We start from the raw sequence: 27,880 nt of genomic DNA, 5'->3' as shown, positions 1-27,880 counted from the left end.
ATGATTAAAATTATACACTGGTGAATTCAATTGCTGCCCTGCCTCACTGAATGCCTCACCGAATGCCTGCATGCCTCCGGATCAGGAGCTGTGGTTGTTTCCAGGAAGCACACACTTCTTCCCGTAGGCCAGGCCCAAACCAGAGCCAGGTTCACTTAACTACTAGTACAGACCAACAATAGCTGACGATTGACCGATGCTAATAATTTCAGTTTTCAGCTTCACCCACAGAGGAGTGCAGGGAGGGAGCAATTAGGGTTTACAGTAAGTGTCTTGCCCGGGGACACCTCGACACATTGCACTAATTGCAGAGGTCGGGTATCGAACCTGGGAACTTCTGCTTATTTTCCCTTTTATATATATTTAACCACTTTCAAAAATGGCTGTCAAAAATGACAATGAATGACAATGGCTCAAAATGCATAGTGAGCTTGTAGATCGGCTATTACAACCGGGAAACGATTGTTGATGTTGAGAGCTGACAACATATGGTCATCATACAATAGAAGCATTGGCCTTTGTAACTCAAACAGGAAGTTGCACTTGGGTGGCAATTTATTTAAGTGACTTGACACATTCTTTATCCACAAACATTCTGTGATGAGCAAGAATGTGAGCTTGATTTAGCCAAGTAGTGCACCTGCTCAACTTGTGTTGCCTGAGAGAACTAGCTAGGAAAATCCCTCCCCAGCCAGTTATGCAAAGCAATCTAACAGGCCATTAAAACCCTGGCTTTAAAACCCACGCTTTATAATAATACCCTTCAACGAGCATGCGTTTACTTTACAAAGACACGCACAGGAGCTGAGCATATTATAAAAAAGAATCCGGTATATTTAGATAGCGTACCTCAAAGGGCAACGTGCCATGTATGGCTACCTGGGAACTGGCAAACAAACACTGACCGAGAGGTCAGAGGTCACGGACAGAATGCAGAGTGGTGCAACTTTTGTGCGAAAGAGAGAGTGTTTACAGTTTTACTTAACCACTCCCCTTTCCTCACGACCTTTTAGCTGACCTCGTTTCAACAGGGTCAAAGGAGTGTGCAAGTGTATGTGTCCATGTTCTCACCTCTGGGACCACCAGCGGAACACAGTACACCTGACTACGTGCTAAGCTCTGACAGTGAGAAGATGGTGAAACCCCCCCTAGACTCTAGGGCGTAGCGTGTGATCTGGATGCTCCCCGTGACGCCTTTAGCTGAGGTGGTAGTGAGGGGACGGGGGACAGGGCTGTCATCGTGCTGAAATAGTGCCAGTGAACATGGACAGCTGATACAGCTGATGCACAACTGATAGACCTTGTTCGACATGAGGAAGAGCACATATCAACTATTGTCAAGATATCAAGGAAATGTAGTGTAATACTAGTCTTAAAGGACCTCACCAGTGGTCTGGATTGTTCAATCCAATTACTATAAATCATAATACTTGACATTAATTTCTTGATAATTTTGATAGTTAATCTAACACACTGAATTTCATTCCACACTTTCTGTTGTTGTTATCATTGAATTTGAAATGCTAATTGATTTGACAGAATGTTGAACTTGAACTGAAATGAACTGTGCACCGAGCCAACACAGAGTAAATTATTAAGGCAAGTTTGGTAGCATTTTCATGCCTAGAGAACAATGTAATCATACACAGAAACTAAAAATAAAGCCATTAACAGTGTGAGATCCTATTGCTTTCCCGGGGCACTCATGTCTCACAGACATGACATGAATCCAACCTAAACATAACAGAGAGATCAAAGTGTTACTGTTCAACGGACGGGCACACCTGTGCCTTCATCTCTCTCTCTGAACTTTTGTCTGACATTTCAGGGTGCGGCAGGTCCTGGTGTACTGGGACAGTCTCCAACCTGACAGGTGCACTGTGCCATCACCTACACACAGTGTTTAATCCTATTAAACACACACTATAGACGCCCTGTCTCAAAAATACACAATCACACAAACCTCTTGATGTGTGTCTGTCACATCAAGACAGAGCAAATGTGACTAGACGGTAGACACATTGGGAACCAGCACTCGACTTCCTCTTTTATGCAACAAAAAGTGGTCGGTGGACGTTTGGGTACGTGTGTAAGGTGCAGAAGAGACTGGCTATGGGTGGGGTGGGGGGACTGCCATACCAGACTGTCACTTTCAGCTCACACAAATGCTAGACAAAGTTGGAGGCCTACTGTGCAGTCTCAGTAATGGAGGCTAATCCCTTTGGCAGTCGCTTTAATCACCAGGCAGTACGTCGCATTGGCACGAGAAACAAGTGGCGGTATCTTCACTGGCTACTGTACATCTCTGAGGTATCAAATCATCATGTCAAACCATGAAGACGTGTGGCCTGGGTAGGTGTATATTACTGTATGCTACATATCAAAATGTATGATTGACAATATTTAGTCATGATTTACTGCTATGATTCACACCAGAAAAGTACACTGTGTATTACAGCCGTCTGAACACATGAATGAATGAATGAATGAATGAATGGATATTTTCACGTCTTGTCCAAAGACCCATCCCTGGCTTAAGGGGTTATAAGACACCAAAAATATAATAATACTATGTGTCAGCACAAAACTACAGACAGTATAGAGGGCGGATGACAGAGAGAGAGAGAGAGAGAGAGAGAGAGAGAGGAGGAGAATATTGGCTCACACAGCTTCCAGTTGATCCACTGCATTCCCTCTCCATGGGAACCTAAAGGTCAGTTTTCATCCCATAATGCATCCTGCATCTCTTACCTTGCCTGTTGTTTTTTCTCAAGCGCCAGACTGCGATGATGAGGGTGATTATGTGCCCCAAAACCACCAGGGCGGGGAGCGCGTGTCCTGGGGGGCTTGCCGGCATTAGGCCCTTGATAAGCGAAGGGACAAGATTTGGCTGCGACGACAGGTGGGTGGGGGGCATCGGGTGAAAGGGGAGCGAGGTTGGGCGGGTGGGGCAGTATGACTAAGGGGACGAGCAAGGAATTTAAAAAAAGGACATGCCATTCGACCCGTTAGAATTCCCCCCCGTTTTCTCCACCCTGGAACTATTTACTTGATTTACTGAATTTCCCTTTCTGCTTCTTCTGGACCTTCATCGCAGAGCCATTGTTCAGTATTGTCCGCCTAACGTACAGAGGAGTATCCGTCACGTATGTGTGATTAAATGTCAGTGTGTCAGAGTGTTTACAGTACACTCCACTCACAATGGGCTTGTCAGACTTCATTATTAGCCTATCTAGTCACAGTGTTCACGTGGCACTCTTCAAACACATATGATTGGCACAGCAAATATTCATGTGGATTAACGAAAACGTTTCTGAGAATCCACTACTACTCCTCCTTCTTTTTCAAGTTTTAATTTCTGAAAAGAGAATGTTGAGGTTCCAGTTCACAGCTCGATTGTTTCACTTCGCTCTGACCTTTCCGAGGTCGAAACATATTGGCAGTTGCCTTTTAATAAATAAAGGCATTTCCTCCTTTTTCCTATTGAGTTATTTGATGTAACTCTGACTCATGTGATCATATCAGCTATAGTTCATGTTTCCTGGGGATCTTTACCACATAAAGATACAGTATATTCCTTCCTGCTTATGCTCATGGATTTGATAACTTTCACAGTCTGTCCAACTAGTCGGAGCTACTGTAGATGACATGTTTCCACAGAAATTAAAGTGTTGAATAATAACCTTTCATTTTACTTAATTGTTATGAAGTGTTCTGGCATGTGTCAAACAGCCCACACAAGCACACATACTGTACCTTAGGTGAGCCCTGTTTGTTTTTGACCTAGCCCCAACAACTATGTTAAAAATCCATCGCTCTGGTGAAATCCTCCCATTCCATCTCTTACTCATCCCCAGATAGTTACCTCCTATTAAATCACACTGTGATTGCAACATGTACTGAAATGAATATCTCAAGTCAAAACTACTAACATCTCAGAGATAGGAAAGTCATCTAGTTTCTTGGACCACATTGCCATACAAGTGCTTTTGGCTTCAGTACCCTCTCTTTCCCTCATTTCTCAATCCAAGTACTCCCTTTACTCGAGAAAAACATTTTGCTTGGAAAACCCATACTAGCATAATGATGCTATGAATGAATGTTAACACATCCTTTTCAACATTAAAAAGGAAATGGAGTGAAAGAGCAATTAGTGCCTCTCAAGTCTCATTATTTTAAACGTTGGCCAAAACATTTAAGTCCAGTTTTGATGTCAAATTGTCAATATGTTTAAAATAATACAGTCAATATGTTCAAAATAAAACAGCAAGTATTGCTTTCTTTCAGTAACAGTTTTACTAATCACGTTTTAGATTTAATTTGGTTGAACCCTTACAGATCAGGAGGTGTTATCATTAAACATAACAGTAATTGTAAATATAACATTTGTCCACATTCTCTCATGCACCCCCTGTAGTTCCTCCGAGGACCCGTAGGGGAACACAAGACACCATGGGTGGCGTGTCACTGAGATACCCTAACATTATAAAGTTTGTTCTCGCCTCCCACCAAACGCCCACGCAACATCAACAACAACAAACAGGCCTTTCACAGATGCCCACTGCTTATGCGAGACAATAACAGGTGGCCCTGCTTTTACAGCTATCGCAAATAGCCAAGGCAACCATAGAGAGCCATCACACGCGCACGCACACGCACACACACACACACACACACACACACACACACACACACACACACACACACACACACACACAAGCACATGTCTTTCTTTAAGTCACACCCGCTTGTTGTTGATGCACATGTCTATCAGATGTCAGTCTGACTGGAAGGACAGCAGGACACGTTTTAAAGGTAGAGGGTCGGCGCCCAGCAGCCTTAGCAACACATTGGCTAAAGAAACCTTAAAAGAAGCCAGCCAACGATATTCTTAATATGAGCACATAAAACATTCCACACACATGTGTCTGCCAAAAATCAATCCGTCAGCAATAATTTAAGAAAACTAAAAACAGATAACCAGAATGACAGACAGGCCAAGGGCCACAGATAAACACACAATGGCAAGTCCACTCTTGTTAACCTACCAGGAATGATCTTCATTTAAAAGACGGGAAGAAGAAAGAGAGGAGGCCGTTTGAGAGAGCTGAAATGAGGGGGGAATGGAGGGAAAAGCAGAGGCTCCTGTTTGCTCACTCACTCTCCACTGCCCTGTTGCCCCTCTTCTTGTCACTTGTGTACTCTTTGCTGGCCTAACCATTTGCTAGGGCAGGGGGAGAGAGGGGCGGCAGACTGACAAGGGGGCAGGGTCCCGGGGGCTGAGAGGGGAGTGTGGTCCGGGGGAGAGGGCTGGAGCTACATGCAAGTTATAAATATCCACCAGATGATCACACAGTGTCAGACTTAGCAACTGATGGAAGCTCACTGGCGGCCACTTGGCTGCACGTCGTCCCTGGAGATTCCCAGGGAAACGTAGGCAAACTCTCCCCCCTCGTTATGAGCGATGACGTTGGGACATATTCTGTGAAATTAAGTCACAGGTCTCCACCTGGCCGAGACACTGATCCGACACCATCTGAGACTCCATAGAGTGAGATAGAGCATGATGACCATATGGCAGAGTCATACTGTCAGCACATACTTACAATAGATTCATCACCTAAATCCTGCTGTGCCAGAAAGCACATTGGTGCCATACGGTACATAGCTTACGCGTTTGTGTCTGAGATTGTGAATCGGATGTCATTAGGGGAAAAACGTTGGAACTGAATCGAAACGGAAACAAATGATAGCAACAGAGGAAGGAGATAATGAATAAGTAATAAGGAATAATGAATGAACTGTAATCTTTCAGCACGAAGAAAGAAATGCACAATTTGACCTGGTTGGATTGGATGTCAGTAGTGGAACTCCTGTTGTGTAGTGAATGATAGATGGGCAGAGGATGTTTTAGCTGGGTGTGAGGCCCAGACCTCCCTTAATGCTCATCCCCGCTTTTGGGAGCCCGCTAATGGACTACATATTCTAACAATAGCACGTTCGACCTGTAAATTGCACTGTAAATTGCAGTGTTGACAGACAATACAGTACATGCCATTTCACTGTAATGTTAAGTATGTTTTTTCAGTTTCTGGAGGAGAACAGCTGGCCCTAGTAGCTTCTCCTGACCAGGTATGAAATGTGGCCCAGGCGGTGGCGTAACCGTCTGGGCACCCGACTGGTAATCCAGTCGCAGTGTGCCGCGGGTTCGACTCCCGAGCCCAACACGGCCATCCCCCCATTTCTCTCCCGTTTCCTGTCAGCCTACTGTCTGTCCCTTCAAAAACCAATAAAAGGCGTAAGCCGCAAAATAATATCTTAAAAAAAAGAGTATGAGCATTGGGATGTGCAGCGCAGGCATACAATGACCGAGAGGTTCATGCCATGGCATACACTCACGGCTGGCATACTCACATGTCTGCATGAACCCATGACCTACTGCCACAATCCATTCATCTTTCATGTTTGCCCTTATAGCCCATAAGGTATTCTAAACTTGAGCCCTGTGAAAGAGATTCCTCATGGGCTCACTTATGCCACAGAAACCTAACCTAGGCTCCTAATATGGGAGTGGTTATGATATACAGTAAATCTTCCTGAGGTCCTGCTCCCGTTAATAATCGATCATGAACTGGCAGACAGTGTGTTATACATCTCCCGAGGAAAGACATGACACTGGAGGGTCGTGGTAAAAGTCAAACGCTATAGGTTGAGCTTTGAAATAAGTATAAACACACTGCAGAATCTCTAACATGTGTGGAAGACGTCGGTGGGAGGGCGGGAGTGTGTGCGTCACAGTATATGTACGTGCACACGTTTGCGTGTTTCCACTTATATAAAGCTCACAAAGCTAAACAATCTTCCAGCATGCAACTTTTATTAGTCAAACCACAAAGCCTCTGCGTTGTGTTGACATAGGAGTTAGGACCGACATTAGAAATGCACCATGGGAAATTACTAACATCCCAATCACTCGTGGCCAAATCCTCAATATAAGCCATATGTTATCGATCTGTGCGTTGTGCCTACAGTGGGCAGCAGATGGTTCTATTAGCTACAGCAGTTTACCCACACATTCTCTGGCGCTGGCCAGCCAGAGCTCATTAGATTCTACTGGACGGCAATGAAAGCTGCTTGCAGCAGCCTTTTTCCTCTGTGGATGCCAGCGAGAGGCAATACAAAGTGCCAGTTAACACTCTGGAGAATTATACACAGCTAGGGCCCCGTACACTGTGTACACGGGAAGATATTTTTCTCTGGAAGTGTACAAATGAGTCAATTTGTGTCCATTTTACACTGTCAGAGTTAATAATACACTATACTACGGTATACATTATGCTATGTACTGTAGCTATTTATCCAGGCTAATCTATGCTAGTTAGTTTCTCTACATTCAATTTCTCTATTCCTCTATCCTGAAATATCATCTCATGATGCGTCCAGTAGAACTTTAGATGGTATTTCAAAGGTATAGTAGGGTCAGCAGTAAGAGATAGGCCTAAGCAGCTAGACTGGTTAACTATGTTTTGAGCAAAACAGTGGCTAGATTGCCAGCCCCACACAGCAACGGCGGCTATCTGCTGAGCCACAACACAGGCTATTGATAGATAAGAGGGCACACGTCTAACAGGACTCCGTCCCCTGGTTGTTTTTTTTCCACCTTGGAAAGGTCAGGCTCGTAATTTAGGATTTGAGATTGGTCTGGGGTGAGTCACGGCAACCAGAAAAGAAACAATCATGTTCTTCTGTAATGAAAGGGACCACGCTGGAGAGTATAGCTAGCATTTGATGAATTACACAAAAATGCACTGGGCATACTTTCAGAGATGGAAATACAGACTAAATGGCATGTCTGGGATATGACTTGCTCTAATAGCCCCTGGTGCCATGATGTGTGGTGGGTAGACTTTAAATGCCGCCTCGGGCTCATTACAAACTCTACTTGTTGTACTGCTTGTCTGCTTTTGTTTGAGGGCGCGCACAGCCCGCTTCATTCATCAGTAATCAAATGTCAGTGACACAATGCCACAGGCGCCCTTTGTCCATTGGTACAGTAAACGTCTCCGACAAAGTGGTTTGAGCGTGTCCTTGGAATCTCACACTTGGGAGACACTTGTTTTCTGGAAAAGGAGCTTAGAAGCAATGTTTCCAGATAAAGACACCAGTTAATGTGACCAGCTTGACCAAAATGCACCTGGTATCCACATGGCTATTACTGATAGATGCCTCATTTAAACCACCAAAGCGCGGTCCTTGGGTGTGGCTGATTCTGGTGACAGCTATTCAATTAGCCAACATACCATGGATACCCTAGTGACTTAGGTCTCTGTACTAAAAAAAAGCTTATCTTGAATATGATTTTGTATAAACAATATATATATATATATATATATATATATATATATATATATATATATATATATATATATATATATATATATATATATATATATATATATTTGATTGACAACATCATAAAACACAGCTACAGCACATTAAGGCTACAGAAATATGAAGTGTTGATAGGAATTTCAGGAATCCAGTATGGTAAATCTTGTCTGTACAGATGGTTATCAAAGCTGGCTGACAATGACTGATAGCAGACAGTAGGTGTCAGCAGTGAGTTAGTTAAAATAGTGTGGAGTGGTCATCTGTTGTGATGGTACTGCAGCTGTATATATATGTGAGTTTAGATTAAAGTGGTGTCTTCATCTAGAGACACACTGGCCACTGTATTTTATGATTCTTTGTTGTGGATGCAATTAGAATGTGATCATTACATATTAATGATGGCCTAAATTATTAGGCCTTAAGTTAATGTATACAAGATGAGTTGTATCTTATGATAAGCTGTGCCTGTGCTGGCTGTTTCTGTGGCTTTAATACCATATATCTAACATCAGAATGAATAACTTCTTTCCTGATGACTAACACTGAAAATTGATCCACAAACAAGGGAGCTAATTAGATCCAGACCTGCAGAACTATCACGTGTGGAACCAAACAAACACACCCAGGGAACTATGAGCAAACTGTTCCCACTTCGAGACTCTCTTCTTGCTCACACCCACAACAGGCAACGCCCATGTGCGGTGCTCTCTATCCACTCTGTACAAGAATGCAAAAATCCAAATTCCAAATTATTTAGCAGGAAGTTTATTAAAGGACTCGAGTCCAGTCATAAGACAGTGATTCAGAGTGTCAATTTGATTCACCCTGTGCAGTGTGTGTGTGACAGAAGTGAAACCCAGGGATTTGTACTTTCATTTCAGCCAATACACACAGTAAAATAGTCAACATCACGGATACATTTTTACACAGAGTTAAATTAACTCTGACATGTTGGTGTGCACCAGAAGCATTTTCTGGACATTCCTGTCGGTTCTCCAATCCGGGGGAGAGGAGTGTAAAATGCACTGCAGGCCGCCGTGGCAGGTTACGATAATATATCATCCACACAACCCCCACATCCTAACGATAACATTGCGTAACATGCGAGGGGGCACCCGGGCCATTCTTCAGACCAGTCTTATCTTACCCAAGAGAGGGTAGAAAGCCAGGAACATACTCATTGTGCCAAGAACACAGGCTTAATGGAGCAAAGTGGAGAAAGGCTCCCAAAAGCAAAGCACCACACCCCCCTTCTGTCATTGATTCTCCCCTCGTCTCCAGCACGCCAGTCTATCTCTGCAGGGACCAGGCGAGGCTGCACGCTTCGCACAGCTCCACCTTGTTGGAATTACTGAATGTCTGGATCATCTCAGCTGGCAAACAGACAAAAGATGCCTCTTGAGACATGCTGCTGTCTGTGAGAGAGCTCAGAATGCTCAATTAATATAAACACAATTACCTCTTGAGACTACTGCTGTGACTGAGAGAGAGAGATAAAAGCTGAGTTAATGGCTAGAATGTTGTCTTAACTTTGTTAAAAGTGATTTTGGAAGTATAAATTCCTAATTAAGAGATGATTGCCACTAAAAGCACATCAATGTGCTGAGGGATAATGAAGGATGAGTGTTGGCATGTTTTGTTTACCACCATGATGCTATTTGTGGATAACATCAACATACTGTACTTTTCACCTGTGGTTGTCTATAAGAGGAATCTCAGTCTTGTTGCCTTTGTAGAAATGCATAGCATCTGGCATTCTACACTAGGGCGTGAGCAACTTCCCTAGTATCACAGTGACACCAATACCACCAGTAAATTCACGTATATATGTTGGAATTATACAGCCGTATCTAAACTGACTCTCATCTCACTGAAACTTTTCCCAAAGAGAAACTCTCACCCAGCCCACATCAAAAAATACACTACACTGTTAATTAAGGATGGGCTCTGTGATATGTAACTTCAATAACTACTGTATATATCAAATCATCCCATGCAGATAATGGTTTGAAGTCAAAACAATTACAGCTAAAATAGAGGTGCCAGGCTATAAAACCCACTAAGCATACAACTCACCCCCCATACACACAAACCTCTCACACTTCAAAGAAGGGGCGTAAACCCGACCAACAGCAGTGACATCACATGCAGCAAGCAGGACAGGAAGTAAAGTCATTTACCTTCTATGAAGTTAGGCCAGGTCTTGTCCTCTGGGTCTTCCAGCGAGTGGTCCCACTCTTCGTCAGGTGAGGCTCCTTGTATGCCGCATGCTGCTGCCCCTGCCAGCAGCGCCCGCTCGATAGCCAGCGCTTCAAGGACATCCAGGTCCAGCTCCTCTCCCTCCTCATCGGTTTTCACCGGTGAAGGTGGCGACTGACCCCCATCCTCCTCAGGACTGGCGATTTTCCTCACCTCAATTATCTCCTCGACCACTACAATCTTCCTCCTCATGGCTGCCTCGTCAATGTCAGGGTCTACGGGCTGACAGGTGTCCCCCAGGTGTGGCTGGGCGGCTGCAGGTGTGGCACTGACAGAGGGTGTGTCCTGATACTTCTTCCTGTCTTCCTCCTGCTCCAAGGCCTCAGTCACGGAGAGTCTCTTCTCCCTCTGCTCTGTGCTGCGCTGGGCTGCCTGAGTGGCCGACTGTTGTACAACTATGGGAGTCTCCCCTTGTTCGGTGAGGGGGCTGTCCTGTTGCTCGGCTCCTACTGCCTCTGCTGCTGCTGACGCTAATTCTAATTCTCTGGCTGCGGGTTCTTCCCTCGCGGAGGAGGATGTTTTCTCTTTCTGGCCCTCCCGCTTGATTTTCTCTGAGAGCAGGGCTGGCTCCTCCTCCCCTTTGTCTGCCTGGGCCTCAGTCAGAGCAGCTGCTGCCTGTGTGATTTCCTCGCTGCACATTCCTTCAGCAGAGATCTTTTTGGGTCCATCCGTCACTGCTGGCTCAGGGCCCTTGACAGGACCCTGTTTTATTGCGGCCTTAGGCACTGATATCACCTCTGTGAATGTTAGTGGCTCTGTGGCAGGTGGGGAGACAGTCTCAGTAATTATTGTCTCTGAGACTTGAGCTGGAGCTTGATTTTCCCTCTTCTCCTCTGCCTCTGAGGATTCTTCCACAGCTATGTTTATGTTTGCTGGAGAATTAGCCTCAGGCTCACCTGCAGGTTCCTGCGACTCTATTGGCTGTGCAGAGACTTTCTCTGCAGGTTCGGAGCTTTCTTGTGTGAGCTCCACTTTGACCGTCTTTTGCATGGTCATTACTCTCACCTGAGTTAATGTTGTGACCTGCTCAAATTTCACAGTCTCTATGTGGGTCACTGAGGTCAGCTTAGAGTCAGTGACCTCATCAGTTGAGCTTAATATTGGTCCCTGTGTTACTTTGTGTACACTGGTCACTTCAACATTCTCTGCCATCGGTGCAGTGACTGTAACCTCCACCGGGGGCACTGCAGAGAGTTGATCTGAATGAGCTGGTCCTAATTTAGCATTGCTCTGATGCACAACCTGATCAGCCACTTTCTGTGTTATCTCTATTTCAACTGGTTTAACCTCACACATTTTGTCTTGTAGAGGCATTATGGTGGCAGATGCATGTGATGTTTGTGGGGAAATTAGTGGTGGAGACTTGGTTGCATCTTGTGTCACCTCATCAAGGGCCTTGTCTTTAGATTTCTTCTTCTTCTTTTTAGATTTAGAGCCCCCCTCCATCACTGTATTTATTTCCACAACCCTTTCTGTGGTGATGATGTTAACATTGTGCTGGGGTGCAGAGGGCTCATTATGCAATAACACAGCGTCATCTACTGCAGATTTGGAGCTCTCCACAGACACTGGTATTATTTCTTCAGCTTTCATGACCTGTGAGGTCATTGTAACACTAGTACTCAGGTCTGACAGTGTGTGTATCTCTGCAGTGTCCTCTGTGACACTGTTGCACTGTTCAACAGGAGCTTTGGGTGCCGATATGCAGGTAGTCGTCGTTGTAATGGCTGTAACGACAGCCACTTTCGGGGCCTCCTCGGCGACGGTCACCGTAGCAACTTTGGGCACTTCAGCGGGTTCGAAGTTTTTAACATCAAGAGGCTCTTGAGTCAGCGTAACTTCAATGCTATTCTCCACCAGGACTACATCAGCAGATAGTGCTGGCTTGCTAATGTCAGTTTCATTGGGGAGAGCGGAGGTCCCCAGAGTGACAGAAACTTTGGCAGTTTTCTTAGCCTCCTCTCGGTCGATTTTTTTAAAAGATGCTTTTGCGGGGACTTTCACCTCCTCCTTGGTCTCTTGTACCTTCAGCTGCACAGTGGGGGGTGTTGCGGTGACGGATTTGATTGTGGCAGTTTCAACTGGGGATTTGGGGATTTCTTGAGTAACGCCACTTATAGCCTTTTGAGGCTGCTCTTTAGCAATTTGATGTTCAGCTGGAGCCATCACGTCTGCTTTAATGGGTTCCTCTGACACCTCCCCATTCATCTTCTCATCTTTGACCTCTTCAACAGGCACTGCTGAGATAACCTGTTTAATGGCAGCAGTCTCTGGCTGCATGGGAGCCTCTTTCCCAGTTTTCTTGGGCCTCTCCTTGTTGGCTTTGATAGAAGGGAAATCAGAAAGCCTTGATGCTGCAGCACCTGCAGCCACTGCAGCCACAGGTATTAACATTGCTGCCTTTGTCTGCGAAACTTCCTGTGCTGAGGCTGTTTTCTGAACTTGGATCACCTGAGCGTTTTCCCTTTGGACTTCAGGAGTTTTCCTCACCTCCATCACTGCCGTTTCACTGCGGAAGCCCCTCCCCTTCCTGGGTAGAGGCTGAGCCTGGTCCCCCATTTCCCACGATGCTTTTGGTCTGACGGGCTCGGCAGAAAGTTGACGACCCCTGAACCTGGGGGTCCGCGGAGAGTAGCCCTCTTCTTCTCCGTCGCCCGTCCTTTTGTGGCGATATCCTTGGCGCTCAGTAAATGCCTCGTGGCTCTCTTCCCCCGCTTTGCCCCCTGGTTTGGGAACATAAGAGGTTGGACCTTGAACGGTTTGGACCCCCGCGGCCCGGTGGGCGATCGCCAGGGTGGCCGCTGGCCTCCTGACCCTCTGCAGGGAGGCGGGGACGATCTCGGGAGGCAGGCGGAGGTAGTCGCGCAGGTAAACAATGCCCTCGTTGGTGAGGTACCAGTAGTGATGCCTCCAGGCAAACGTCTCCTTCACGTAGCCTTTAGACAGGAGGGAACCCATGGAACGAATCACCTGCAGGTTGCGCACACCTGGTATTTCAGGGTGCATGGTCTGAGGCCTCTTGTCCTTCTTGGCCACCATGACACCATCACGAAACAGCAGCTCATAGATGGACCTGAGCTCCCTAAGGGGCATCACCATTCCAGCCACCATTGTGCTCAAGGACTGTTTGTCTCCTCAAAAACTATGACTAACGGTAAAGAACCAGACACCAGAGTAATAACTGGATGATCTCACTCCTTGGACTGTGTAATGGTCCAGTGGCAAAACCAGCTGCCACGTGCTTTTCAACTGTTATTAAAAAAAGAAAAACTATTAATAAATCCTTGTATTTTTTCTCTCTCTTCACGTTACTTCTTCTTCAGCTTCTTCTTGTTCTCCTCGATTCCCCGGTGAAGAAAAATAATATTCCTCAGCGGGAAGACTTCTAAACAAAGTTCAGAATGTGCTGTTCTAAGTGAACAGGCTCCGTGCTGCCGAGACGGCAATGACAGAATGAAAGAGAGAGAGAGAGTGTGCAACTGAGGGAGTGAGAGAGAAATAGAAAGAGAGAGAGAGAGAGAGAGAGAGCGCCACACACTCTGTACAGCTCCTCCTACCTTCCTTCTCTTCTAATGCTGGAGAGAAGCTGGCATGGAAAAATGAGCCCTTCTTATAAAATGAAACTAATGACAGCGAGGAGGAAAAGGAATATACAAATCTTTGTAAAAAAGCAGACACGCTGTAGCGATATGCTGGACAGAAAGAATGACAGCAGAGTCAAATGAATGGAGTAGCACACCTATGGAGAATGGTCACGCACGTTCTGTAGTGCTCATGACTTTTACGGAGACGCCCACCTCACTTTTACACACACATACCATGTCAGGCAAGCACACGCCCCCCCTTGCCAGACACACGCACACAGGCGCACACACACACACACACACACACACACACACACACACACACACACACACACACACACACACACACACACACACACACACACACACACACACACACTCTCTCTCTCTTAAAGGCTGGGTTGTTCTACTGGGAGATTAGTGATGAAAGAGAGACACACCTATTTCGTATGAATGTACACTGCAAAGTCCTGAGAGGTAACTGTGAGAGTGTAGTAGTAGTGTAGACACTGACACTTCCACGTTCATTTCTACACACGCACTCTCTGAGTTCAACGGACACTGACAGTGTTATCCTACACCGAGACACACGAGGCCATTCATATACAGTAAGTCACTAACCTCAAGGTGTCCAGTTTGCACCTCTCCTATTGGATATCACTGGACAACTTTCCCTCTAAACACAGTGTGAGCATTAACGTGTCAGACAGCTATGTGCTTTGACATTTTGCCTATGATGTGCTCCACAGTCTGACATTTGAAGAAAAGACACACAAGACCTTGATCTTGTAAAATGGTCTCTCTCTATATATATATATATATATACACACACACACACATTTTACAAACCTTTTTACAACCTTTTTTGTTTTCTCCAGTTGGAAGGACATTGTGTCCATGATGTTTTTAACAATTCAGATACCTGTAGCTTATTTCCAGCCCTGTAGAATGCATCCAATAATAGATGTGATATCAAGTTCAAGCCTATTCATATCTGTGTTTATTCTGTGGGTCATGAGTAACCGGCAGGTGGAAGAAAATATATAGAGAATGACCAATGCTTCCCGTTTAAAGTGATGCAATCGCCTGTAAGAAGTGCTAAAGTCGTGCTCCCCTGCACGATAGTTTACCTCAATATAGCTGCCGAGTGGGAACCCAGAATCTACCTCACACAACTATATAAAGAGGTGTACATTAGCTAACCTTCTCCAAGCTCTAAGGAACATGATATCATATTTCTATCCCCCTAGATCACTCTGTCCATCTGTCTCGCTCTCATCTCTCTGTCAGTATAAGACTCTACCACTAACCAGACGTACTGGGACAGGGAGATGATAGTGGGACAGGAGCGCAGACGGAGTGGAAACTGAAGCAGTTTCAGAGCTCAGGGGACTTTAGTGTGTGAAGCGGCCGTGGCCGTGCAGCACCGATGATGCATAGTGTACGTCCACCGCTTGGAACCACATCGCCGCCACGGCCATTACGCACATCCAAACACTGGTGGGAAAGTGTTTTCTTTTGAATTGCCATGGCAACAGCCATATAAAGTTGAGCCAGGTCTGAATGAGTCAAATATCCTGTTTCGCTGCTGCTGCGGTGCAGCGGATGGCCATAAATGTGTCCCTCTTGGACAGCTGGATGACGCCGTCACTTCTGCAGACGGTCGTCCACAAACCTACGGTGATCTAAAACAAACTACCTTAATCTATTTGGATATGTTGGCCCCTTTGGTCAGCAAGCAGTCAAGTTGCCCAAATGAATCCGCAGGCATTATAGTTTTGAAATACAGTATAGGTGCTTTCACCCGCAAGCCATATATTAAATATAACAGCATGTAATTACAGTAAAAGTATAACGGTCTTTTTAGAGTTGCATAATGCTCTCATAATCTCACACTGGCATAGTGTATTATATAATGTATAGCTGCTTGTTTTTGTTTCTCATGTTTTCCGTAAATCGTGTTACTTTGCTGCTGTCCTAGGAGTCAACATGTAATTTCACTCTTATGTACCCGACCCGTACACAAAACGCAACAATAAAGAACTGTCAAACTTCAACCTTAAATACATGCTTTCTAACCAACAGGGTTTGTATGAAACTTCCCAGCTGGCCGGTTATAAACTTTACGTATATGTTTACTGAGACTGTTATGAGAAACACTCCTTTCTCACAGCACGAATTTGCGTCTGATGAACAATTATTTAGATTAGGAGGCGCTCGCAGAGGTTTCTACCATTAATTGCTCCACCTACACCAGATGTACCATGCGATGTCCCTCACGCTAGTAGTGTGTCCTATAATTATCCTGACTGTTATAGCCGGAAGGGTATGTGAAGATTTATGAACATTGTATATGTCCCTACTGAGAGATGCCATTTCTTTCACAAGAACCCTGTGATTGCGGAAACATTCTCAAAAGTCCCGTACCGTACATCCTTAAGTGCCTTGAAAGAAATATTTTATGGCATGCCAAGGCCTATCATAGAGTGGTTGTAGAACTGTCAAACTGGTATTTCTGTGTGCGTGTATACAGTATGAGTACTTTGGATTGGGAAAGAGCTTGCGTGAATAAGTAAGATGGCATTGATTACACAATGGATTAACAGTGTGTAGGTAACAATGGGTTACCACAGAACAAGAAAAGTGTCATTCATGGGCAGTGTGCAATTTGTTGGCAGTCCGTGTTTGTACTGGATTTTATCTGTATGTACTGAATGTATATGCACTCAACTGTATGTTGTCATTGTATTTGTAACAGCAGATACTGTATGTGTCCATGGCAAAGTTCCCCTCGGAACAATAAAGCCTATCTAATCTTATCTTAACTTATCTTAATTAAATTCACTATGAAGGAGGAAAGTGAAGAGCATATGCAAATGAAGCCAACCAAGTGAAAAGAAAAAGGCAGCCATTTTTCAAAACTCATGCACCGTTGACCGTTTGTCCACAAAGAGCTCAGTGAAGTTGGGGGTGTAGGCCCTGTACACACATATCAGACGAACATGCTCTGCGCCTCAATGCTTTTCCAATGGAAAGTCACGTGGTTTGACCAAACACTTGTGTTTCATTGCCTCCCTCCCCCCATCAAACACAACTGTTTGGTCAAACCATATGACTTTCCATTGGAAAAGCATTGAGGCCGCCATGAAACACGGACGGCACAGAGCATGTTCGTCTGATATGTGTGTACATGGGCCTTACACTGGCCCAGAGCCCAGTCAATTGTCAGTGCTGACCTACTTTGACTAGTTATATTATGCAGATATACACTATGTTGGTATAACTTATTCACATTTTTAATATGAATGTGGTGTGTGTGTGTGTGTGTGTGTGTGTGTGTGTGTGTGTGTGTGTGTGTGTGTGTGTGTGTGTGTCGAATTTGGTTTTTTTGCACTCTACTTCTGGATAAGAGCATCTTTCAAATGCAAATTGTACCCTAACAACTATCGCAGTCCCTATCACATTACCATGACTGTGGCTGTGCTTATGCCTTCTTATACCACGCTCGCGTAATTTGATTGCCATTATCTGCTGAGTGATTGGTCAAAAATAGATGCAAAGAGGAGGGTGGGTGTTGCACGCTCTATACCAGGGGTTTTCAACAGGTGGTCCGTGGACCACTGGTGGTCCGTGGAAGTATTGCATGTTGTCCCTGACTGACCATTCATTTAGTAATGTATAGGATGTGTTGATTTTTTGAACTGAATGACCTGGTAACCTATATATGATGACCGTCCATGTATTTACGGACAAGTTGTAGACATTCAATACACATGGGATGCATAGCAAGGGTTACAAAAGCACTAATCTTAGCCCATAGCCCCACCCAACACAACAGTGGTCCCCAGGTTGATTCTAAGTCAGGGTGCAGGTGGTCCCTCGTTCACAATCAGTTGAAAACCCCTGCTCTATACGATAGGACATAACTGTCTAAACAGACCACAAATATGACTCAGAGGCAGCATGCGCCCACAAATGGAAGTATGATGTGTGGCAATATGATTGAGACAGACGATTACAAATATAATCATAAGGGAAACGTGGTCCCACTCCCAATAGATATTATGCCTAGTAAGAGTGCACTTATGCTTCTCCCAAAATAGATCCGTCAGCACCGACTGTGGGGGCTTGGCTAGCGGCCCAACGTAAAGGCTATGTCCTCTGTGGGCTTAACGCTCCACCACACGTGTCTTCCACTCTGATACCAGACCTGAGTCACTACGGCCCAGTTCAGAGAAAGCAAAGGTCAGCAGAACATTTCCTACAGGCTATTTATTGTATGAATCCACATGAACCGGTCCTCTTCAGAATTTAATTGAAGCTGAAACATACCAGCGAGCTCAATATACCATAGACACTACAGTATAGAAAATATGGTTTGCCAAAAAAGAATAAAACTACCGATCAGACATTGCCACTGTGATCTGACCCATCAGTTTCATGAGCGAACAGTACACGGTAAAATCCAGATTGTTAATTTAATACATTTAATAAACGTTTTAAAATGGTCCTGCCATGGCTAGCGTTCCCTTTTTACACTTCCTGCGTTAAATTAACGCTGGACTTTTACTGTGCACTGATGATGTCTTGGAATTAGAAGTGGAGTGGTCCGTCTGACAAGCAAGATTTACAATAGCTACAGTTGGCAGCTCTGTTTGAAGGAGGGCTTCAAAATGGACTCCCTCCCCTCCCTCGGCCAATACAGACGAGGCACTGGAGTTTTCTAAATAAACAGAAGCAACTGGAAATAATTATATAGATATACTGCATCGTGGTTGTGCCAGAATCACGAGGGATTTATTTATCATTCATCATACAGGTACATGTTGGTGGACATGTTCCTCAGAGACACAACAATACAATATAGTTGTTTTGTTTCTGCTTCTGTGTAAAATATGTCTAAAGATTGTGTAATGTTTGTTGCGTCATGTTTTTTTTCTTCCATCTTGTTATATTGTATTGTTTTTTAAAACAATACAATATAACAAGATGAAAGAAAAAATACTAATGGACCCGTTACTGGCTGTTCAGACTCTGAAGACTGAAGGACTATATACAAACGTGTTTTGTGAGGTTACATTGACCTTGACCTTTGGCCATCTACTACTTCTAGGTCAAAGTGGACGTTTGCTGCCAAATGTCTTGGAATTCCCTCTAGGGCGTTCCTGAGATACTGCATTACTGCGTTTGGGATGGACGGAGAGATGGACAACTGTCAACAGGGGCATACAAATTCAAGCAAATAATTGCATCTACGGTACAGGAGACACAGTATAGTAGCATTTCTAATATTTTGGGACACTAGTATACTACTACTGTCCACTGACCCTCTCTCTGTACTTGGCGTGTGTGGAATGATTAAAGCAACCTGACACACGGGACCCCGGTGTTCTTTCAAAAGAACCTTTTAACCTATACCTTTCAACTAACCGACTGAAATATGAAACGGACTGGTGGGCTTTAGCAGAGGGTAAAAAGGTTAAAGGTGATTCATTGCAACATTTTGCATTAGCTTCCTAAACACTGAGCACAGTGAGCAGTAATTGAAAGACGATGGCACGAAGTGTCTTCATCGATGCCACATAGCTCGTCGTCAGCCTCTTCCTGAGGTCACCTTGAAATAATATCTGGATGTTGGCATGACAATCAGTCGTGACTTTAGAATTAGCACACTGCAAGGCCGTGGGAGTAGGCCTTTGAAATGCAAGATGAAACAGCAGGGATTAACCCGCTTGCACTGTCTGGGAACTAATTTGAGATGATCTGCTGGTGAGATAAAACATGGATGAATTGAAGTGAATTGGTGTGCTTGTATTGGCTTGCATGCATTGCTTACATGCTCAGTGGGGCCTCAGAGCTATAGTGAAGCATGTTGATCATTCTCTCCAACATGCAAATTGGTTTATTGACCAGGGGAATGTCTTTCACAACACCAGAACATCTTGTAAAAGAATCTGCCATCTTAATAAAAAAATAAAGTTGCAATTTGTAGTGGTTCATTTTTGTCATTTCTATATTGTGTCAGTTAACCACTTATACCAACAATAGAGATAAATGGTGCACTCAACAGCAACAATTCGTACAATCAGTTCTGTGCTGAAATTCAATCGGAGACCACTAAGAGCTGTTCTCTTACCTAAGCCAACTAACTCCGTTTCCAGATGTAGCTCATAAATATGTTCAGATTCATGCAACACTTAAGTTTGGCTGTTACATAATAGAGAGCTTGTGGAGCTATATTCCCAGTCTACGCAACGGGAGCTGACGAAAGATGCCTACAAAAGTTCTCTGCAGTCCTATTTTTCTTTTCTTTTACCTAAAAGTGGAAAATTGGCATACACAGGCATACAGTACACATGTGCTTGAGGTAAAATAAAAACGACATGCCTCGCTTATATATTCCAAACTCTGCAAGTCACGGATCACTTTGACTTCTCCTTTTCCAGAGTGGAAAGAAGTTGTAGTCACAGATTATGCCCCCCCTTGTCTTCCAAAAATAATCTTTGGCACCCAAAAACGCTGCCAAGTTTCTCTCATCCTTAACCCTTGCCCCTCCATAAACTGACCACCCTTCCCCCCCGTCCCTGCCACCACTCCTGTCTCTCTCTCAGTCCAACACGTTGTCAGGTGTTGGGTATATGGTGACCAACTAAGCTACGCCCCCTACAGCTCCAATGACCAGCCCAGTGGAAACTCACTTCCAGCCACAATAGGGCTACTGTAGGCCAAACTTTAATTAGATTGGTATCCATACTCAATGTGGCCTTGTGGGGTAAATGCTGTACTGTAACTTCAGTGGTGCCACACGTTCAAAAGACCACTATCACTTTACCATTTGTGACATGGAAAAAAACAACAGGTATCGGATTTCAGATATTTGGTGGTAAATTATATAAACAACAAGTGAAGGAGAACAAAAAGTCTTTGTGTGCAGTAAACGAGTTCCAGCAGTGCGATGTGCACAGATTTGAAACAGCCCTCGTCTCCTGTGTTCCAAGCTCCGTGAGAGCTCTATTGCTTGTTACTTCGTTGCGCGTCAGTGCCGCGTGCCGAAAATAGCCGATCTAAAAGCTCACAACGCAGCCAGGCGTGGTGCGCCGTGAGCTTGTAGATCGGCTATTATCGGCACACGACGCCAACACGGAACAAAGTATGAATCATAAGTCCACGCTCAGCTACGCAGAAACGAGGGATCATGCAGGATTTACATGCGTACATCTATTGGGATAAAGAAAGTATACAAAGCTATAAAACTAGCTTCTATGTGGATCTTGAGAACCACATACATTAGACTATTGCAGATCTCCGACTTCAATGAGAGAACAGCCTGTGAAATAAGTCACCTACACAGTATGACGTCAGTCGTCTATGATGTATGACCAATATTCATCCAATATTTAGATCATAGCCCCGTTGACTTCCATTATGAAATTTAAGTTAAATATTGCAAAAAAGGATGAAACAATGTGAAAGAAAGGTGTGTAGGTACTACTGTGGCCTAATGGCAGCATGGATACAAAGTTTGGCACTGAGCTGGCGAGCGATTTACAAGATTAGCTCCGGACAGCCACACACACAACACAGACAAACAGACCCTCTCATAGGTGGCTAGGCTAGCCTCTTGCAGAGCCATGCTATTAAGAAAAGGGTTAAGTATAGCCATATGCCATGGATGCATCAACCCGACATCCCTATTACATACAGATTTACATATTTCTTTTAGTTTTGCCATGTTATGCTTTATTTTAGATAGGTCAGTGTAGACTACAGACAGTAAATCAAGGCAAAGAGAGAGGAGAGACTGTGCAACAAGTCAGAGGTCGGATTCAAACCCGGGTCCTTGCACAGTGCACACACACCGATCATAATGGTCCACAAAGAACTGACTGAGCCACCAGAAACCCCATCCGCCTCGTCATACAAATGATATAAAACACTTACGGTAGTCAAATACAAATGTTAAATAAAACAGATAAGATATAAAAACCCTGTGAGAGCAACAGCTCACGATACAACATGACTGACAGGAACGATGAGTGGAGTCATCATGACCACACCCCTTAATTATGACATAAGCCTCTCTAAACCGACCAATGGGAGAATCATTGTACTGCTTCCTCACCTTATTCCTTTCCCATACCTGACCTTCTCAAGCACTAAGTGAACAGTGTCGGTGGTCGTACCTTTCTTATAGCTCCTCCAGAAGCGGTCTCCAAGGGGGTCTCCTACGTCCATGCTGCTCTGATCTAACATGATGGTGAAAAGGCGTTTCCGTCCAGCTAATAACAGCCGCTCGGACCCGTTTCCACCACCCTGTCTGTGAACCACACTGAGCTACTCCTTGTTTTCGCCCATGTGAACCCCACTGGCCGCCCGGTGGAGCCTCATGGCATGCAAGACGGGGCAGGAAGACAGAATGGTGGGACTGAAGGGGCACATTCAGAGTCGGAGGGAGATGGTTACAGAGGAACAAGGGATTCTTTTCATCTTCCAGTCCATAAATACAAAGCTACAGTACATTGATGCCATAAATCCAAGGCGAGAAAACATCCCCTTTGCTGCCCCTCCTCTCCTGCCAATATCCCATACAGTACATCGAATAGCACCCACGTCTTGTTCCAGCACTACTAACTGGCGTTGCTTGCACAGTGGCTGCCTTGTCCGAGAATGCCTGCAAATCTCACCCCCAAAGTCATTAAGACGATGGGTGGACATTGCAAAAGAGAGGCTAAGAGAACTAAAGGGAGAGAGACAAAAGGCAATGACGAACTTTGGCCACCTGAGCTAATAGCAAAAGGCACCAGCACTGTGTCCAAGAACAACCCAGGAGTCCAGGAGTGTGTCTCTTGCATACTTATACCATGTTTTATGGAGCGCAATTAGGCCTTTTCCAAACCGTTAAAAACCCCTTCAGTCTTGGAAGGGTAAAGAAAGAACCAATGGAGAACAGAAGAGTAAACCGACTTATTAAACACATGCTCACGTAGCAAATTCTTTCTGTGTGACTCTAAAAAACTCAGAGGGATCAGCATTATTTTAAGAGCCTAATGAAAAATAAAATGAAACATTTTCTAATGAAGCATCGCGTGCAGGACACAGGACACCCAGCTGTATCAGCTGTCAGTCTGCTGATTGAATAAGTGTTTAGGTTGTTCATTTAAATATGGCTCACTCCTACACTTATTCTGTCTTGCGTGGCTCTAAAGTTAAACTCAGTGTCTTAATTTGGGCCAGCTCTGGTACACCCATGGGGGATTTCAGCATTGCGTTCCCAAATTTAGCTTAGCAGGCTTCTTGGCTAATTCAAGGTGCATCTTGAGAGCATAGTCATCATGCCGTGTGGAACTGTATTCCATTTGTTGTAATAAATAGTTAAATATATGACAAGGGTGTTCCTGACAGAAATATTATAAATGGGGAGGGGGGGTGTAGCATTCAATGAAGGATAAACATATGTATATACGGACTACGGTAGTACACAACAAAATCTTTCTAAAGTGAAATAAAATAATGCAGCAGCATCATTTAGAAACTCTGTAGTAAGACAGACAGCATGAGAACATTGTGTCCTAAGGGTACATTCAGATGGGATGCAACTCAGTTTGTTTGACAACATTAATAAATTGTAAAGAATGTGACATTAAGCATCTCCGCTCAAGCGACACAAACTGTGATATGCACGATCAAGCACTTGAAAATGCTCAACTCAAGTGACGTTTCACCAAAGTGAACAGAGCAACATGCATGCAAGGACCCAGTTGGAGAAGCTTTGTTGTTGTTGTTGCATTTCAGAATCGGTCTCTGGTAATCACATAGTCTGTTTGCTTGTTTTGCACAACAAATTGACACGTCAGCCGACACAAGCACGACCATTCACAAAATGTAACTTGAATGGAGTGACACCATTTTCATCAGATCCAGTCTGAACGCACTAGGAAAGGCCATGTGGTCACTAACGTCAGTGCGATTCGTTATGTAATGCCATGTGTGCAAAGTAGAAGCTTTGTCGTTCATCACTCTGTACCCAGGCTTTAATTTTCGTTCGCATTCGGCGAAAACCTGGGGAAACACGCTGGAAAATCTGGGCATACTGCAGGATTGTATTTCGCAGAGGTGCGTCTCTCCAAATTTGGTGACGTCAGTGTTCTCCGCCGTTTCTACCAGAGAGGAGGGGGGGGGGGCGGGGGCCGGCGCTCAAATCGACAGGATCCACCGCTTTTTTCCGACCGACACCCGCCCCTCTAGACCAGAAATCATACAGGCTGGGCCAGGCTGGGGGGGGGCCTGAATGTGCTCAGCAAGATTCATGGAATGTTGAATTATCTTGTGTGCCAGTGGAATTGTTGGCATAAGAGTGGTGCTACGTACACTACAGTCTAGACTCTGAAGAACATAAAGGTGCACTGCAAATTCCACAGGAATCCAGCCAGTAGTTTTCAAGATATTATTTGATTACAAATTAAGTGCTGCATGGACTGACGGACCGACATCGCCATCCCTTGCCCGTCACTAGCGGAGCTTAAAACTTGATCTGAAGTGAACTACTGCTGCACCCAGACCTCGGGCAATGAAAACTTCACTTCAGATAAAATAGTATTTTGCCCTCTACTAAGTAATTTTAATGCCTTTGTTCTGATTAATCCACAGAATTCAACCTGTCCAAACCTATATCCTCATTATCTCGCTCACACACACACACACACACACACACACACACACACACACACACACACACACACACACACACACACACACACACACAGACACAGACACAGACACAGACACATGCACACACACACACGCACACACCTCATTCTCAGGGAATACAATTTGCCAACTTTCCAACACTGCTTAGCTGAGCTCAGACCTGCACAAAATGGAAATCCATGATCCATGATGGTGGAGAGAAAGAGAGAGCATAAAATGGCTGTTGGAAACATCAGGCTGGTGAGTGCCAGCCAACGGGGGCCGGCCTGTTTGCACCACCCACTGCACAACAAACCACCGCTATGATGAGAGGGCAGCGCTCATTCATTCCCTCATCACACTGTTACGGTTAGAGCGCTCAGGTTGCACAAAATCGGAAATGTACGGGAGGAAATAATCTGTCCAATATGGGACAAAGCAAAAAGAAAATGGATCACTCACTACGAAGAAAAGTGTCCCGACGGTAAAACAAATGGCCAGTTAATGATTTAAATAAAAAAAATCAGTTTGAATATTTGCACACTGAGTCACCGATGACAGAAATCGCACGTGGGCGGGTGTGGTCGCGCTGTGGCCGTATAGGGTTACCATGGCAACGTGACTCATACACTCAGGACCCAGTTTAGGTAAATACCACGTGTTGTCCGCAGCTGAGGTCGCGGGGAATGTGGCCTAGCCGTTGTCAGGGCAACAGTCCTTCAAACAAAAAAACTGACACGGGATCCGGAGCCTGGCCTTCCTGGCTCGTTGTCACATTGGCAGATTTACATTGCAACCTGAAGAGCCTGAGGTGTATTTATAGACAGACTTCCTGACAATCAGTACAGATTAAACGCAGAGAAGTGAAGGTTTCTCACATGTACAGAAAAGACACAGGGACAGAAACGCACGTCCGAGCCACACATGCACACACATGTACAAACACACACAATATAGCGTGATTTATTAACCACATTCCCATAAAAACCCCTTCCATCTGGAGAGAATGAATCAGTTGCATTCTTTCCTCTGGCATGAAGAGAGAAAATAAAATAAACGGCTCTGCCTTTCCTGAAAGGAAGGCTCGCAGTAACTTACTTACTTTGTTTGTGACGGAGAAAAGAAAGGGTCTATTCTACTGCTTCACACACATCAGTTACAGTAGTGACTCACCGTCAGTGTTATCTACTTGGCTCTTTTAGCACGCTGGCTTTCACTGAGTTGATCTCCCACAAGAGGGCTCTTTCTGCTCCATGTACTGCAGACAAGCATTGCACTGGGACTAGAATCACGGATCAAGGCTACAGATGAAAACTACCATTCTTACTAACTCTGGAATGTTTAAGTGTTATTTTTGATACTCCTGTTCTTTCTTCTGCTCTGTCCCCATCACATAAACAAATACTGTACATAAAAAGTAAGTGATTTCACTCAAAAAACCTTAGGTTTCGTTTTTGCCTTGGGACCCAAGCTTTCATCCAATCAGGATAGAGAACAAAAAACAAAACCTAAGGTTTTTTGACCCCCAGGGGTTAACTGGGGACAGGGAGGAACTTCTTATATGGTCAGCACACTCTATAGTAGAGAGGATTATCACAACAAAACAAAAAAAGAAGTGATATTTGAATTAAGTGAAATCACTGAATATACCTTTAAGATTTAATAGTTAAATGCATTACCAAAAATAGATGTACTAGGCCTATACTCTTGGCCATCCTAACTGTCTTTCTTTCTGAGAATATGTTTTTCTTTTTTAAATGCATTCTTGTTAAGGCAGGTTTGAGAGGTGTCTTGATGTTATCTTCTGACTGTTAAGCGTTTTTCACAATCCTGTTATTGCTTTGCATTTCTGAGAGGTGAGGACAGAGGAGCAGGGCCCCATTTTATTCTAGAAAGACTTCAGTCAACGACTTCCAGGTGAACCTTTACAGCCTCTCTGCAGAATGATTAAAGACTATGGGTGCAAAAGTTCTTACAATGGCATCCTTGGGACACAATAAATAAAGTTGTGAAAAGCAGTCCATAAAGTTCATGGTTGAATTCATGTACAATATAGGGCGTCGCAGTCCCGCCACCCTTTTATAATGACGAGGGCACCAGAAGAGAATTTCCAATTCATTTTTCCAAATAGACGTTTCAAAAAGTATTTATTTAAAGACCTGCAAGCCTCGGACAAAGCCAACAGCCGAGTTGATAAATCATGACAATAAACTTTTTTTTGGGGGGCCGAACAAATACTGTAGAAGAAAACCAACAAAAAATGTGTTATTATTTTATTGTTATTTCTTCGGCCCAATTTTTATTTTATTGTCATGATTTGTCAACTCGGCTGTTGGCTTTGTCCGAAGCTTAAAGGTCTTTAAATAAATAAATACGTTTTGAAACGTCTATGAAAAAAATTATGGGAAATTCTCTTCCAGTGCCCTTGCAGGGGGCGGGACAGTGTAATTATTATTATTATTATTATTTGCAGTAGTAATACTGTAGGTCAGTAGTAAAACAAATGCATTACTGTAGAATGACTTTCTCTTTATTCTTTAATATGACCTTAAAACTTGGTTGCAATCCAATTAGGTGAGCATGGAGGTAGGAGGATGTTGCACGGGTTGTCAGCAGTCTCTCAACACCCTCAGAATTTAGTAATCATCAGAATACTGTACATGAACCAACATAAAGTGTTACTCAACAGGTGTGTTCAGCAATGCTACTATGCGATGAGATGATCTGAATCTGTCAACGCGGTGTGGTAAAACATCCACTGTACACACACGGCCGTGATACTCGTGATAAGAGGGGCATCATGCCACTCTGTGCCGCTGACTGCAGGCAAACAATCAAAGAGATATAACTTTACAAGAACGCCCTGATGGTGGAATGAGATATGATGGTGTCTCATTGTTCTCCCTATACTGTACCGCCGGCTACTTCGTACAGGGGTTCTAATGTTCTTTCCACCGGTG

General features: G+C 44.3%; 1 protein-coding gene across 12 annotated transcripts in view; it reads right to left on the bottom strand.

The window, feature by feature from the left end:
• plecb (plectin b) overlaps nucleotides 1-27,880 on the bottom strand; it is a 114,555-nt gene that overhangs the window by 61,992 nt on the left and 24,683 nt on the right. For 2 of the 12 annotated variants that reach the window (XM_080768885.1, XM_080768886.1), the window contains exon 1: nucleotides 22,418-22,484. The exons of 2 other annotated variants lie outside the window; for them this stretch is intronic. In XM_080768885.1, the coding sequence (XP_080625011.1) occupies nucleotides 22,418-22,469 (52 nt within the window). In that variant the 5' untranslated portion in view covers nucleotides 22,470-22,484. Of the gene's footprint in view, nucleotides 1-2,751; nucleotides 3,060-5,048; nucleotides 5,188-10,571; nucleotides 14,306-22,417; nucleotides 22,485-27,880 lie in introns of those variants that run through there. 8 more of the 12 variants (XM_080768884.1, XM_080768891.1, XM_080768892.1 and 5 more) reach the window with 5 other exon arrangements.

This window comes from Protomyctophum bolini (genome assembly GCF_963924005.1).
Source record: "Protomyctophum bolini genome assembly, chromosome: 7".
NCBI classification, from domain to species: Eukaryota; Metazoa; Chordata; class Actinopteri; order Myctophiformes; family Myctophidae; genus Protomyctophum; species Protomyctophum bolini.
This window is presented reverse-complemented; position numbering and strand designations above follow the sequence as displayed.